At 34.2% G+C, this 15,512-nt stretch overlaps 3 protein-coding genes and 2 long non-coding RNA genes across 19 annotated transcripts in view; 2 read left to right on the top strand and 3 right to left on the bottom strand.

Annotated features, from left to right (window-relative positions):
- LOC124439595 (pulmonary surfactant-associated protein A-like) overlaps positions 1 to 1,795 on the bottom strand; it is a 42,261-nt gene extending 40,466 nt beyond the window's left edge. The window contains exon 1 of the mRNA XM_046989862.1: positions 1,689 to 1,795. Coding sequence (XP_046845818.1) covers positions 1,689 to 1,737 — 49 coding nt within the window. The 5' untranslated portion in view covers positions 1,738 to 1,795. The remainder of the gene's footprint in view (positions 1 to 1,688) is intronic.
- On the bottom strand, positions 984 to 15,472 carry LOC124439597 (hepatic lectin-like). Of its 2 annotated transcripts, none has more exons than XM_046989864.1 (2): positions 15,303 to 15,450; positions 984 to 1,600 (listed from the first exon to the last, which is right to left on the bottom strand). In XM_046989864.1, exons 1-2 carry the CDS (start codon positions 15,349 to 15,351, stop codon positions 1,194 to 1,196), a joined length of 456 nt encoding a protein of 151 aa, XP_046845820.1. In that variant the 5' UTR covers positions 15,352 to 15,450; the 3' UTR covers positions 984 to 1,193. The 2 variants fall into 2 exon arrangements, with proteins under 2 accessions (XP_046845820.1, XP_046845821.1); XM_046989865.1 differs by lacking the exon at positions 984 to 1,600 and adding an exon at positions 14,613 to 15,216 and having other exon boundaries at positions 15,303 to 15,472.
- Positions 3,461 to 4,429, top strand: LOC124439602. Its single transcript, XR_006946388.1, has 2 exons — positions 3,461 to 3,684; positions 4,192 to 4,429. It is a non-coding gene; the product is annotated as an uncharacterized LOC124439602 (long non-coding RNA).
- On the top strand, positions 6,969 to 11,862 carry LOC124439598. 14 transcript variants are annotated; one of them, XR_006946380.1, is made up of 10 exons: positions 6,974 to 7,133; positions 7,764 to 7,848; positions 8,324 to 8,455; positions 8,541 to 8,605; positions 8,810 to 8,886; positions 9,014 to 9,247; positions 10,362 to 10,475; positions 10,679 to 11,133; positions 11,313 to 11,514; positions 11,576 to 11,862. It is a non-coding gene; the product is annotated as an uncharacterized LOC124439598 (long non-coding RNA). The 14 variants fall into 14 exon arrangements; XR_006946376.1 differs by lacking the exon at positions 9,014 to 9,247 and adding an exon at positions 8,006 to 8,099 and having other exon boundaries at positions 6,971 to 7,133; positions 7,764 to 7,934; positions 8,541 to 8,886; XR_006946370.1 differs by having other exon boundaries at positions 6,972 to 7,133; positions 8,541 to 8,886.
- Positions 8,148 to 10,389, bottom strand: LOC124439594. The gene is made up of 3 exons (XM_046989860.1): positions 10,177 to 10,389; positions 9,818 to 9,993; positions 8,148 to 9,594 (listed from the first exon to the last, which is right to left on the bottom strand). Exons 1-3 carry the CDS (start codon positions 10,309 to 10,311, stop codon positions 8,163 to 8,165), a joined length of 1,743 nt encoding a protein of 580 aa, XP_046845816.1. The 5' UTR covers positions 10,312 to 10,389; the 3' UTR covers positions 8,148 to 8,162.
- Positions 15,473 to 15,512: the final 40 nt, after the last annotated feature.

Here is a 15,512-nt window from a genome sequence, read left to right as displayed (position 1 = left end):
GAAGCTGTCATGCAACACCTCGAAACACAATCAGTCACAAAAAACACAAACATCAGACTATGGAAAAGATATGTCGACGACATCTTTGCCATAGTCAAGAAAGACAAAACTGAACAAATCCTACACACCATAAACAATACCACAAAGAACATTACCTTTACTAAAGACGAAGAACACGACAAACAACTTAATTTCCTCGACATCCTACTAACCAGAACAGATGACGGTACACTAAACACACAAGTATACCGCAAAACCACCCACACAGACCAAATACTCAATTTCAACAGCAATCATCCAACACAACACAAAATAAGCTGCATTCGAACACTTTTCAACAGGATAAACACTCATTGTAATACGGAAGAAGCAAAAAAAAACAGAACGCAACTACTTATACTCCACATTTATTAAAAACAATTACCCTAGAAACTTCATAAACAAAACTATATACAAAATACAAAACAAAACACAAACCGACAAAAGCAACAAAAAACCGGACGAAACAGTAAAAATCGATACGCTTTTATCGATACGAAACGCATCAAATGAAAAATTATTTGGTTGAAGCCAGACTTTGCTTTCTTTTCTTTAGACGGAGGACCACGTTGGACTGGATAGCAAAAACAAGCTTTTTAAATACATTTGACTTGCATCGCTTGATTGCGTTCGTTGTCGTTTCTTAAGGGTTGTTGACGGTGTCTTCTCTCAGGACGTCGACAAAGATTCACGATTCCTTGTCATAAGTTTGTACGTACAAACAAACTTGAATTAGCTTGGTGATGAAATTAAACGAATTTTTAAAACAAATAGTTTGCCTGCATGGTATTTGGCTAACAGTATTGTCAACAAGCTCTTACGAACACCATCTGCATGCACTGATTGAAAGAGAGTGCTTATTTGCTCCGTGGTTTGTGAGAAAGTTAGTGCAGTACACTTTAATACCAACGAAGATGCGTAGAAAAACGCTACAACAACAAATGTAATTTTAATGGTAATTTTAATGTACTATTTATTAGCTGGCTCGAATGAAAATCTTTACAATTTGTAAACTAGTGAGATCTATATAGTGTTTGCTTAATAATGTATCATAAGTAAAGTATCCTCTAAAACAACGTCCACCATCAAACTGTCCTTTCCTGTTCTTTCTTCGTACACGAAGAAATTAAATCATTCACAAGTACAAAAGCATTTTAAAAATCGCATGGATTACGTTGACAAATGTAGTGGAAGGAACGATAGCATGGCTCATCATTCCATTTGCCTTTCGGAAAAAATTGGACGCAATTCTCTCTGTATCCAAGATTATTAGGTTCTCCGCGATACCAATTAACAAACGCAGGTAGGGCATGTTGCATTGTATAAAATTGCTTGTTGTATTTATTACGAAACAAACCAATAAATGGTCTTTGCAGATTTTTTCTTTTGGCAACCCTGTAAATGACGTTATTCTCAACCAAGTTCTTTGGAAGAGCAAGATATCCTCCCATGCGTTGACATTCAAGAATGGCTTTGCTTCCTGTTGTCTTGGTTGTACTGAAGTAGTAGCAAGATTGACGAAGATAAGTCCAACCATATGGACATCTACTTGCTTCGTTTACTAAAACGAGTTAATATAATTACACAAAGGTCAATAAGCACAAAAAAATGTTAGCGATTGAAGAAAAAAATAGTGTAGCAACTAATACCTTGAAAATTATTCACGACAATGCATAGAAGAAACAGTAACTTAAACATTTTCGACTTTAGACACAGCAGTGAAATCTTTTGTGTGAAGACTTAAATCACCAAACACCTACCAAGACCAGCGAATGTTTGAGTAATCATTGAGAGATATTATATATAAGTATTGAGAAGCTAAGTCAGAGCTCCTTGCTGAAACAGACACGTAAACTTCCACATGAATACAATACAATACAAAACAAGTCAATAAAAGCAGTATTCTTATCATCACTTACCGAAGTAACTATATCGAGTAAATGATTTTTGCACATTTTTTATAAACGGAGGACTGTAGCTTTCATATGTTTACGTATTCAGTAATGCTATTATGTTGATAATAAAATTTATGATTTAAAGCAATTGTGATTGTGACTCTAATTTACATTTATTCATTTGTCTTTTGCTGTTTTGCAATGAAGAGCTTTTCTTATAGGATTCGAAATTTAAAAGACTATCCAGCTTTTGCACTGTGAGGTCATGTTATTTTTGAGTACTCGATTTATCGGCATGAAAGACTGTAAATTTGACATGAAATTACAAAACAAGATTTGTTATAAACTATGCACTAGGAACTGTAAACAGAATCACAAAGATTCTTTATTAGACATTTATATACAGGCAGAGATCAACTTGATTTCACCACGTCTTTGTCATAAGCCACACTGAGCCATCGAAGAAAGCGAGTGTTGGAAACTTGTTACTATAATATGTTTCGTCTTTACTATAATATGTTGTTAATGCCATAGTATCTAGTTAAATATCGATATAATAGGTGTGATGGCGATGTCCATAGAATTATGCAAGTAATAATTGGCAGAAAACAATGGATTTCGAAGGAGCTTAATCCTGTATAAAGCTTGACTACATAAATATCGCCCAACTGGCAAAAATTACATGACTTGGCTACACAACTTGTTTTGAGCCATGAACAACAAAAAGCAAAAAACCTTTAAAGTCAAAGATGATTTTTCATTATAAATATTAAAGCCAAGCAAAGTGCGTTTAAAAAAGCCATTCAATACAAAAATATTAAATAAAAAAGGAATATTTATTCAATGGCCTAACGTTTCATCTTGACTCTCAAGACATCATCAGACAGTATTAAATGGCAAGTGAAGACTGTGATATGGTGTGTATGTATATACATATATATGTGATAATGATAAGGATTCTCTGGATTTTTTTATTTCTTTTACATATATATGTATATAAGTCAGGGAGGAAAATTGTTGTAAACGAAGATAAATTCTAACCTTCGTATCTCAGTCAATCAAAAGTTCATATTCAGTTTATTTTACATTCCTTATTGAGACAAAATATTACTGCATGATACATTATCTTATAATACGTCATGTTACAAAAATTTTCTTGATCATCCATTAGTTGACATGCACATGCGAAACAACACTTGTAATGAACAGTAGGACTTATTCTATATTCATAGATAGTCTTATTAAGCAAAGGACGACAATGAGAAAAACACAGGATTCTTTATTTGACGTTCAATTACAGAACATTTGCAATTCATTTTGCCACGTCGTGACATACATACTGCAGAGGACAATAAACGTTAGACAATAACTCTGCTGAAACAAACACTAACACCTTACTAAAACACAATAATTGCATTGAAAATGAAACGACACAACTAAGAGATAATGAAACCTGTTGATTTATCTTTCATTGTAGAAGTATATAGTAAATATCTTATTTTAATAACGGCAGTCAACAACATTAATTTATTTTCTATTTTGAAATCTGTGTTTTTAGTGCTAACTGTAAATCACTTTCAATAATTACTGATTTGACTAGCCAGTGGTTATATTTTTGTCAATGACTGTGTTTTGTTAGTAATTGTCCTTGTATTTCTTTGATATTTCAATCAAATTCCGCCACGTCGTAGTCATGATGCAATCGAAGAAAGTGAGTGTTGGAAACTCAACTCTGATATTTTTAGTCAGGGTGAGTATTTTAGTGTTTCACACAACCTATTTATTTCTTTTGTAATCAGTTCAAGGCTTCAGCCAGACCTTCGAAAGCTTGTTTGACAATCAATGAATGTTTGACCGCATTATCTATAAATATGATATCGGATGACGCATTTTTTCCTAAAAAATGTTAAATAGTTTGCTATCATGGCCAATTTGATTTATACAGGCATGTGTGTATTTACATATCGATGACTGATTTTTATCTGTTGGTAATTATAGTAACATCCATCTCAAACACTTCAATTTCGGTCCCGGTCGTATTTTAGTGAATTGAAATTGAAAAAATCCAGTTTATTTATTTCACATGCCATGTTGAGACTTAAGAGGAAGTTACCTTTAGCTAAAATTTACGTACATGCTATTAATCATTGGTTATGTTATTTTTGATTACTTGATCGTTCCTTTGATGGCGACAAGCAATGAGATGGGGAGTAACAAAAAGAATAACAAGGATTCTTTGTTTGATGTTTAATTACAGATTGGCCACGTCGTAACCCACTTGTAGTCCCCAAACATATAGGCCATGGACCTACTTCGAAAATTGTGATTTTTCATGCGTCTATCGAGGAAGCAAAGAGTTTTCTAACCATCATTGATCTTGCTGCTGTAGTAGTACTTATATATATATATATATATATCAACTTTAGTATGTATGTCAATCGTATAACTTAATATTGCAAATTAATAAGAAAATCGATTATTTTATCTTGAGTGAATGGTCAGAGAAGGGTGAAATCAATATATCGTTTTTACGTCTTAGCCAATCAAAGCAAAGAGAGTCTTGCTCTCAACCAGTTATGTAGCGTCTGGGTGAAAGGTCTTTCACTACACTTGGTACACAATGGCGAACAAGAAGGCTTGCTGAAGTTGCTCACTCGGATGACGAGTTTATTGCGTTACGCATATCAAAAATACTGCTAACTCAAAATTAACATCATTTGCACTTGCTTGTTGGTGTATATTTACTTTTTTTACTGATAAATGAGGAAAACCTTCATGTTAGAAGGCGAAATGGCGCAGGAATCTGCTTTAAATTCCGGGGTTAATTGACCACCTTTACGTTGACAATTTGTCTTTCGCTGAGAATGTTCGCTCTTCAGAGTGTTTTGTACCCATACCAGCGCTCTTCAAATTCCATTGCAATTGTTAAAGTCGGTTTTTCACTGTCCAAATGCTGCAAAGAAGACAGAACAGACAAATAAGAATAAGAGAAAGAAAAACAAAACAATCAACTTGAGGACTTTTCAGTTTTGGCGACTTGTAATTCAGTATATGTGAGATTATTTGGTACCAGTTAAATTTCAAAGATACATATCTTTTCACTTTGAATTTATTGCTTGAAATTTACTTCAAATACTACTCAGAATAGTTGTGATTCTACGTTGCGTTTTTTGTTTCAATAAGATAAGAAATGCACACAAATCGTGTGAATTATTTTACAATGTTGCTTCAAATTAACTAGAGCAATTTGTCATTTCAATATTAAACTATAATTTTTATAGATGGTATCTGAGATGTCGTGTTTGCTTTCTTATGTTCGGCCACTTGCTGAGCTTTGAGTCCTTTTTTTGAAATTTTGAACCTTGCTGTTTATTAACCTTTTTATATTGTAATTGGGCTGACATGTTCAACATTTGCAGCTGTTTCCTGTGCACACGACATCTTTGTTCTAGTTTTGAAATATAGCTAGTTGAGCGTTGTACTTCTGCTTTTTTAGTATACTGTACATACAGTATGACAAAGCTCCAAATCTGTACTATGAGTACAGATTATCTGCATTATGCATTATTATGAGTATCTGCATTATGAGTACAGGAAACTTGCTACTATAATATGTTAGTCTTTACTATAATATGTTTTGTTTTGTTTACCTGTGGTCTTTTTAAAACAAACAATTTAATTTCAATATAAATTTTCACTACAACTACAACTAAGCAAAATCAAAATAATAAAGAGATTATGAAAGCTATATCTTCCATTGCAGATATTGTAAATATCGTTTTTTCACGTAATTCCTTCGTGCTTTTTAAAACGTTGTTGTTGTGTAAAATTGTTAAACAGATTACACACACTCATTGTATATTTAATTTACATAATTATGTATTTAGATATTAGACAATGAATTTGCTTTGTTTGTAAATAGATAAACAAATTTCTAGCATTTTTTTCTGTCGTATTTTAATCAATCGAACATAAAAATCCAGGGTAAGAAGTTACATGAATATACGAATATTGCACATCACCTCTCCGAACTATCATGCTGCTAGGCTATGCACAACGAAACTTGGTTGAAACTTTTAAAGTTAACTTTGAGCTGAAGATGACTTTGTTGAAAATGAAAAACAATTTTTTATTTAAACTACAGTTTTTTTCGTGTAAACTACAAGCAAAAGCAATATAAATTTTAACGTCATATTTCTTAAATGTTCATGCTTGCAGCTTTCACTCTTTGTAAATTTTTTTTTACAACATATCAATGTTTTTGAACTTTTTACGAGTAATAGGTTACTCGTGTTTACTTCAAATCACTTTCTCTTTAGTGGTAAGCTCACGAAGTAACAGTTTCACGACAGGATAGAATTGTATGCTGTAGACTAACTCCACTGTGCATCTTGGTGCTGTATATATAAATAGATTACTGGCTTCGGCTAGTCATCTTTGCCTTCCTATTAGCCAAAAAAAGCAATTGATTGGCTGCCACTATGCTAGTCCCACTCATAATAAGATATGTGCTGTACAAAAGAATTCTATAGAGTGAGATTACTGTTTGTTTCTATTCTGTGGTTTTACTCTGCTGCACACAATTCAAATAAAAGTAATCGCAAAAGTCGATCGCACCACAGTTTGCAATGAATGAAAATCAGCCTTTAAAGTGCATATAAACATTTCTTTGTTGTTACACTATCCAATGTACGTGGTGTAAAAAGCCTTATTCCAAAATTTTGATGTAATCGGACAAATATTTTGCGTCTATCAAAGTTGCAAAAATATACCAATTCAAGTGCTCGGTTTTAACGCTGAAGGACTGAGCCTGGAGTCGGGTGACGTCATGTAAGGAATCGCTTCCTGAACAATATAGTAATTTAAGAAGATATTTCTTTACTATTGTCACATCAAGCCAAATGCCCATGTACTCCCAAGGCAATGTACCAAGGACAGACACCTGTAAAACACGGTGAAGGCAATTTCAGATATGGTAGAGCACCTTGTGCCCAGGCCCTTCTTTTCGTGACACGCACGTGAGTAAATGATATTCTCCTTATCATGATAACATTCCTATTTCTTACGTGCTTGCAACTTGCCATGGCGTTTTATACTTTTTATGGCTTTACAGAAGATAGTGGGATAGTGAAATATCTTAAATAATAGCGGGTTTTATTCAAACATCATTTCAAAGATAAAGATGACTAAGGTGACTAGGTGAGCAAGTATTGTATACTTTTAATTTATTTACCGATATTTTGTAATTTGTAGTGCTGTACTTGCACTGTGCGAATTATTGCAGCGACGGTTTTTAGCACATTTCTATCAACGATAAATGGTAGTAAATACTCAATTTTCAATTGTGTTATGTTAGTATTCAAATTCAAACATTCTTGATGATGATATTTTCGCCCGAATCATTACACAAGAAGTAATTACAGGGCAAATGCAACAGTTAAAATATAAGACAACAAATACTGCACTGGAAACGTGTAAAGCACAAGCTAAGTTTGTTATTATATAGGCTATACATTGGTTTAGGTGTTGAAGCAATCGCCATATTACTTGGAGTATGCTATACATATGTATATGATACACAAACTAGTATTACTAATTACATAGGCAATGGGTGATGATTGATTTTGGTGGATGTATTTACACATGCCCATCCTTTAGACTGTTTTATGGGAATGGTTGTTGTGTGTTAACTTTACCTAGACAATCATTACCCTATTAGTAATTTTGTGTCAAAACATCAAAATTGACATGAGGGCCGCTTGGGGCATATAATTTTTACTCTCTATTTGCATGTTTTCTCCATTTCCAATCACCTGTCATTTATTTTAGGAAGAGTCCTTTCAGTTTATGGTGGGCAATAAAAGTGAGGATTCCTTGTTGTAGGATGATTTTCAGAGTCAATACATAATATGTGGTAGGATTGACAGCACCGTATACATTTTAAGTTTTCTTCAAAAACAGGTGCTCCACATAGTGGGCATTTGGAAAGTTCTGGCTGTTGTGAGTGTTGTTTTAGACAAGTTCCTCTTATTTTGTTGTAAATTCTAACCCTCATCTTATATGGATCACAGCCATCACTCATTGACTTTCCTTGCACAAACTGTGATGCATACCAGCAAACAAAAACACCACAACTTGAAGTATCTTGTTGAAGAGTATGCGGCGGTGAGGAGATCTGAAATTCTGACAGACCAAATTTGTTTTCAATAATTAAAGGGATGAATTTTGCTATAATCTGCATCTGTGCCTTGTTTTAATATCATCAGCTGCATTCAATGGATCAACATAAAAAATATTTCTCTGTTGCAGATCTATGGCAATCAATGTCCAGTGACAGTGAGTTGGGTTCCAAGGTGCTATAATGAGATTTTTTTCATTGCTCTTTTCAGACCAAAGTCTTCCTCCCTGACCACCATTTTGCAAGGAAAGCATTGATGTGGATGCTGCATAAAGAACATGTTCATGATCTTCCTGTAGACACCAGAAAAATGAATTGATTACTTCATCATACAACCAGCCAGGTATGAAAGGTTTTTCACTCATGCTACTAAGTAAAATCTGTGTTTCTCTGTGCAAAAATGGCTCTAATGATTTAATTTCTAGCAGAGATACAGAATGTGGTCCATTCCTTAATAGTTTTGCGGTGATTGATGAAGATTCTGTAATGAGAGGTGTGAAACCTGTGTGAGGAGTTGGCATGAAAGGAATTGTTTGTGTATCTTTGCTGGATGATTGCGTTTCCATTTTCTCTAGAGATAAGTCTTTATTATAGAATTTTCTCATCATTGCAGCATGTTGGCCAACTCTTCTATTGTATGGGTGTATCTTCTTTAATTTTGCAGATGGTAGATTAGATAATCTGGCTTTCTTTTTAGGATTGCTGGTTGTTGACTTGCTGATATTTGATGTTCTTTTTTTACGTTTCATTGACGTTTTCCCGGCGTCAGGAGCTGTAAGTGCTAGTCCTGAATCAGTATTGCTGTTATTCTCAAATTCCTGAAGTGCAGACTGAAGACTCTTTTCCAGGCTGGCTAGTGAAGTTGAATTAGTACACTCGTGGACCAAACTCTTTATTCTAGATAACAGATCACAACACCTAGTAATAGCTGTCCGTTTTGGGAACACTGGTTTAGGTAGAACAGCTGTCATAGTTTGTTTTATGTCAGCTTCTTCTGTTTCTTTTTCTTGGTCATGAAAACTTTCTGCACCACAAACTTGCTGAGCATCGTCAACTCTTTTCAAAATATGATCAATTGGTTTGAACAATATATCGACATCTAAGGTCAGAAATGGAGAATCTTTATATGCTGTTGGTAGGTTTTTCCATCCCCAACTTGTAAATTTTTTATTTTGAATAATCGCTAATAAGTGCTTGCATGGTAAATAGTTTCGTTGCCAGTCAAGACACTCGCAGCAAGGTATTTCTGTGTCATGAGGTGCCCTAAAATATACATGATAGTTGTGCTTTCCCATTTCACTGGTTACTAAAAATGCACCCATAGAGTCATCCACCAAAGCGATTGAACGTACATCTTCAGCATAAACAAGACGTTTCATGCAATGGTCGATAAGGTAGTTAGGACGATTATGCAGAAATTCTGGAATCTGTTTGTTATAACGCTTATATGCTGTGGAGCATTTTGTATTTTCGTTGATGTAGCTGAAATAAAAATATAATACACAACTTTTGGTGCAAGCACACAAAATTTAATACAAAATTTTGGTTTTAAAACCAGTATGCATGAGATTCATGCAACTTCACTTTACGGTTTACTCTCGGCATTAATATAAATAATATACGTAAGCTAGCCAGGATCTGCCTCTCATTCAGAAAGAAAAACTGTGTCGCTTTAGATCATCTATTAATTGAATGCCAGACTTACCTTTCGTATTTGTCAGGAAGAAATTCATTTACAAGAATTGTTAACATTGCGCTGAGAGAATACTTTCGTAAAGTCAGTAAATACTGGTGTTTGAAAGCCCCATTTTGTCTTTCCAACCCATTGTTTGTGCTAACATAAACAAGCAGACGCTCTTTTCTGAATGCCCATACCCATCTCTGTAAAGTTAAATATCAATAAAGTATAAAAATGGTTGTAGGTTTTACTTGTATTGACCTGACGAAGAAGGAAAGTACAATGAAACGTACTTTTCCACGTTTTTCGTGTAAACGCTTGTGGTAGTTATTTGTGCAGTACATTTTGCGGCCGTGCAATTGCTAAGTCTGTATTCTTTTTTTTACCTTTTTGTGTCTTATCCACGTGTTTTCCAGCCACCTTTTAAAGCTGTTATTGGTCTTCCACTCGCTAGTGTCTTTAACTTTTTGCAGGGCATTTTCGTATGCATCCTCAGTTCTTGCCCGTGCCAATTGTCTCATCAAAGCCAATATAAATTCACGGTTGTCTGCGATTCCATTATCTTTTTTAGATGTCCAACGTTCCCATGCTTGCTCTCGATGAAAATCGCAAAGCAGCACTTTGCAGTCTGAAAATATACCCACATGTTACACTCCATGATGAATTGCAGAGCTACGTAGCCATGGTATATAGAACTTTTTAAAAGGATGTTTAACTTTGTCAACACGATTACATATATATCGTAAAATAAAAATAATCTGCATGTAGAAATTGATCAACCCTTTCTTCCCTTCCCATGTCCAAAGTTTTCTAATATTATTATTATATTTGATTAGCGATGGAAGAAATATAACTTGTGAATTGCTGTTCATTGCTTTTATTATTTAGGTGTTACATGGTTGATTTAGTGCAATAAAGAATGCCAGATGTTTTGGTCAAAACCTCTTGCAGCTCGTGCCTCATACCTGGAAAAACAAACTCAATTGATTTTATTTCTTCTTCACAAAGATCGGTCATCATATGCTGTGGGTTCCATCGTGGATTCCATTGATGTAAAATACTGAGAGCTTCTGTTATACTAGCTGTTGTTTCATCTTGTATTACAAAGGATGAAACGATAGCATAATCAACATTAGTCTTCACAGCAACAAAAAATAATGGCAAGGAATACTTTGTGGTTTTGTATGTGGCATCTAGGAAAGCTAGTTCCTGACCATAACGACAAAGTAACCTTGATTGCCAAGCCGTTTGGTGTATAAACAAAAGTCGCCCTTTTTGCTCCTTTGCAGTCGTCATAACCTCTTCATTTAAACTTATGTCGTCATCGCTGTCTTCTTCATTTTGTAAGTCTGTATTTTGAATTCACCGCTTCCTTCAACGTATGGACGGAAATAAAATCTATCGTTGCTCGAAGCCTTTTCGCATTTCCATTTTTCAACCAGTCGAGTGACGTTGTCTTGGTCCATAAATGAAAGCCTGGCTCTCATTGCCGCGTTGTACATGTGATTTTTTATTGTTTTAGCTCTGGGAAAGTATCGTCGATTGTCACGCAGAGGTTGTTCTTTTCCTCGAAAAAGCTCATCCTGTATGTATATTTTCAAATGACGTTTCATCTCATGAACAGTTCGCACTCCTTCACTGACAAGTTCTTCTATCTTTCTAATAACCTTTTCATCTAGTCGTTGTGTCATTCCGCTGTGCTGAAATAGCAAAAGGCAAAACTAGTTAGTGTCATGAATTTTATCATGCAGATGCCACAAATGATTGTGATGTTCTTGTCTACAGATTGCAAGACGAGCATGTCAAACAAGAGCATATACCATTCCAAGTCTGTGCGTGGTGTGATCTTCTGGCCGCGGAAATGAAATATAGATTCTGCGTTCAGTTTTTACTGAGGAGCTGGGGTTTATTAAATGGGCTCGCAAATCAGCAGAGGTCGTGTCACGTTTCTTCTTTTTAGCGTCATGTGGCACCTAAAAATATTGCACTCTAATCTTTTAGAAAAAAACCAATTTAACATGTGTATACTTGTCGATTTACTATGAACAAAAATAAAGCCACAGTATAAGCAATTTTCTTTTTTATTAGTAATATACCTTGTATTCTGGAAACTTTATTACTTCTTTCATTTGTATGATGGCTGTGCAATCAAGTTTTTTACTATCTTGCTTCCAGAAACGTCTCTGTTTTATAGTATGATCTCCACGGTCGCCCTGTAATATGAGTAAAACTTTAATTTTAAGTCCAATTTACTTTCATTACCTAAAGAATTTATGAAGAGTAGTGGTGTCATCTAGAATAATTACCATGAGATTTGATTCATGTTTTTTTTTCTGATAAACGTTTCTGTCTACACCGTGTTGGCATTCCAAGACATTCGTTCCAACCAAATAGAACGGTACTCCATCAAAGGGATGGGCTTTTCAGTACCGGATTTAGATTCCCACCAAATACGGTGTGGTTTTAGGTCATTTTGGTCTAACGCACAAAACCATTGTAACAGTAGTTTTCATAGATTATGTTAACATACAGCGAAGCAATATAATATGTTACGTGAAGATGAGGAGATTTTAATTTCGTTAACAAGGTGCACTTTTAATAAATTAAAACAGGCCATGACCATGTACGATTATTATATTGATATTATACAGCAGGAAATGCACAAGATGAATCCTAACAACTTCCGTAAATACTTAGCTGCAGATAAACATTACATTTTAAACCTACTGATTTTATTGATTTATACTTGGTTCAACAAATGTATTCGACATTCTACTAAAATAAATACTTAATAATGTGTGATGATTGCATCATCACGGTAGAGTATTTCAAATATTCGCGCTCAAAACGCATTTTACCGGTGGCTCCAAAGCTCTTTGTTTTCGTGAAGACTGTGAATTTTGTCGTGGTCGCGTTTTCAAAATCCCTCACGAGCTCAAGCGCTTTTTCCAAAGAACTTACATAACCGAAAAAAGGATTTTCTTCGTTGACAATATTGTCAATTTTTGGAATATGTAAATCAGATAAAGTATAATCTTCCATGTTGCGAAAGAGTAAGCGCGATGTAATATGTAAATATGCTGAAAATTAATTATTAATAGCTTTAAGTAGACAAGTTAAAGCTAAAGGGCCTGGGCACAAGGTGCTCTACCATATCTGAAATAGCCTTCACCGTAAAACACTGCCCTCCAACTATAGAATAATTTGCATTTTCTGATGAATTTGAAGACGATATTTCCGACCGAGATGAGGACATTTTGAAAAAAAACGACGCAAAACTCGAAAGATTGGCAAAAATATTGATTATTTTAAAAAGCAAATAACTTGTTTTGAATAGAGCCTACGCGTGTGTCCTTACATGACGTCACAGCATGTACTGGATACTAGACTCCATTGGAAAAAATCTTAACATTTAAACCACATTTGCGAAGAAAGCTTTGATCTCATTTTATTTGTTTTTTGAAATTTGAAGTTTTTGAGAACTTCCCTCTCAAATTATAATAAAAGCCTATAAGGTTTCTATGGACTTTAAAGTTCTTGTTTGTATTACTAAACACCAACTAATGTCATATATGATGATACGCTTTTGGGATGATTAGAAATAGACAAATAAGTTAAGTTTAATGTTTATCACTGCAAATTGGTTTTATTTTCATTTCACCTAATGGATGGCTCTTTGTCACGCAAAACAGTAGTTTGTCCGTCATTGTTTAGCACAGTAGGAGTACTCTCAAAATTAGAAAGTTCAACATTATTTACCATAATGGAGCAGTCATGTTTACACCACTTTATCCAGGTGCCTGGTTTAATGCTCTAGGTAATTGAAGTCTAATTTATTAATGACAGATGTTAAAGTTAAAATTTCGGTCATATCTTAAACATACAGATGTACAACACAATTTGATGGCAAACAATTAAGTCTTAATTGCATTCACACACATTTTGTAACCTTGCGATTTTTATTAAGTTGTAGTTATCACACAAAACTAAACAGATTTGCAATCACTCTCATACATGTAACATTAAAAGTTCGCAAATAGTAACCATTTTCAAAGTGAGAATCGTGTCATTAAATAGCACTTTTGAAATGGCTATCGCATACAAATAATGTGGATATAAAGCAATTGAAACACATAGGGTTAAAGTATGGCACATGTTGTTTGGGCCAACAAAGTTCTAGGAAACCTAGGAGTTCTTTTGCGTAACCGAACGCTCAGCTTACAAAAGATTGTGAATTCTTTTAAAGACTTTCCAGTTTTAATGCCACATTGTTATAATCCAGACAATTATGCATAATTTTGAGCTGAAATATGAATATTTAATGACGGTTAACGTTTTGAGAAAATGGCATTTAAAAAGTGAAAAATCCAAAATATCTGTAATTTGGATGCCTAGCGTTCGTGTACAGTTTCACCAAATTTCCAGGAAAGTTTGTAAGCTTGAACAACATGTGCTAAATTTTAACCCAATGTGTTCCAATTGCTTTTTAGCTTTGTCATTTTTGTGCACAAACTATTTCAAAACTACTTCTCGGTAGTACAATTCTCACTCTAAAAATAGTTAATAGTCGCAAAAATTTTCCTGTCAGATGATCCATTCGAAGTAGAATTACCTATTCCATAAAATTTTTTTGCATATCTTGCGCGCTGATAACTTTAGCGACGTTTTTCTATCTGCTCAGTATTTTGAGCGCAATATTCAGCTGGTGAACAAGTTAGAAAAATAGAGATGTAAAAAAATTTTTGAAACCGTTTATTAAGCTTTTATGCTTTGATCGATCTGATAGTAAAGCAAGAAAACAGAAACACAACAGTATCAAACATGCTTTTCATATATAACTTTATTAAATTACTTAGAATGTACGTGAATGCTTAAGTAAATGTAAACTATGCAGAGATCTATAGTATATATGCTTGATTATGTATTATTTATAGAATAATTCGTTATCTGATGTCCACCATTAAACTGTCCTTCCCTGTTCCTTCTTCGTCGAGGTAGAAAATCATTCGCACGTACAATAACACTTTAAAGATGTTGGTTTACGTTGACAAATGTAGTGGAATATAGAACTGCATGATTCATCATTCCATTTTCCTTTGGAAAGAATTGAACACAATGCTCACGATTTGGACTGTTAGGCTCATTGGCAGCCCAATTAGTAAACGTAGGCAGGACATGTTGTAATGTATAAAATTTCTTGTCGTATTTATTACGAAACAAACCAATAAATGGTCTTTGCAGATTTTTTCTTTTGGCAACCCTGTAAATGGCGTTATTCTCAACTAAGTTCTTTGGAAGAGCAAGATATCCTCCCATGTGTCGACATTCGAAAATGGCTTTGCTTCCTGTTGTCTTGGTTGTACTGAAGTAGTAACAAGATTGAAGAAGATAAGTCCAACCAGATGGACATCTGCTTGCTTCGTTTACTAAGACGAGTTAATATAATTACACAAAGGTCAATTAGCACAAAAAATGTTAGCGATTGAAGAAAAAATAGTTTAGCAAATAATACCTTGAAAATTACTCACGACAATGCACAGAAGAAACAGTAACTTGTACATTTTCAACTTGAAATAGTTTTAGGCAAGATTTAAATCACAAATTTGCTATCTAGTGCAGAGAACGTATGCAAATAATTATTTCTCTATGACATGGTCATTTTCTTCAATACGTTGAAGCTCCTTGCTGAAACAGACACTAAATACTTCCAAAGGATTACAAA

This window comes from Xenia sp. Carnegie-2017, unplaced genomic scaffold (assembly GCF_021976095.1).
Source record: "Xenia sp. Carnegie-2017 unplaced genomic scaffold, XeniaSp_v1 HiC_scaffold_19, whole genome shotgun sequence".
In the NCBI taxonomy this organism is placed as follows: domain Eukaryota; kingdom Metazoa; phylum Cnidaria; class Anthozoa; order Malacalcyonacea; family Xeniidae; genus Xenia; species Xenia sp. Carnegie-2017.
This window is presented reverse-complemented; position numbering and strand designations above follow the sequence as displayed.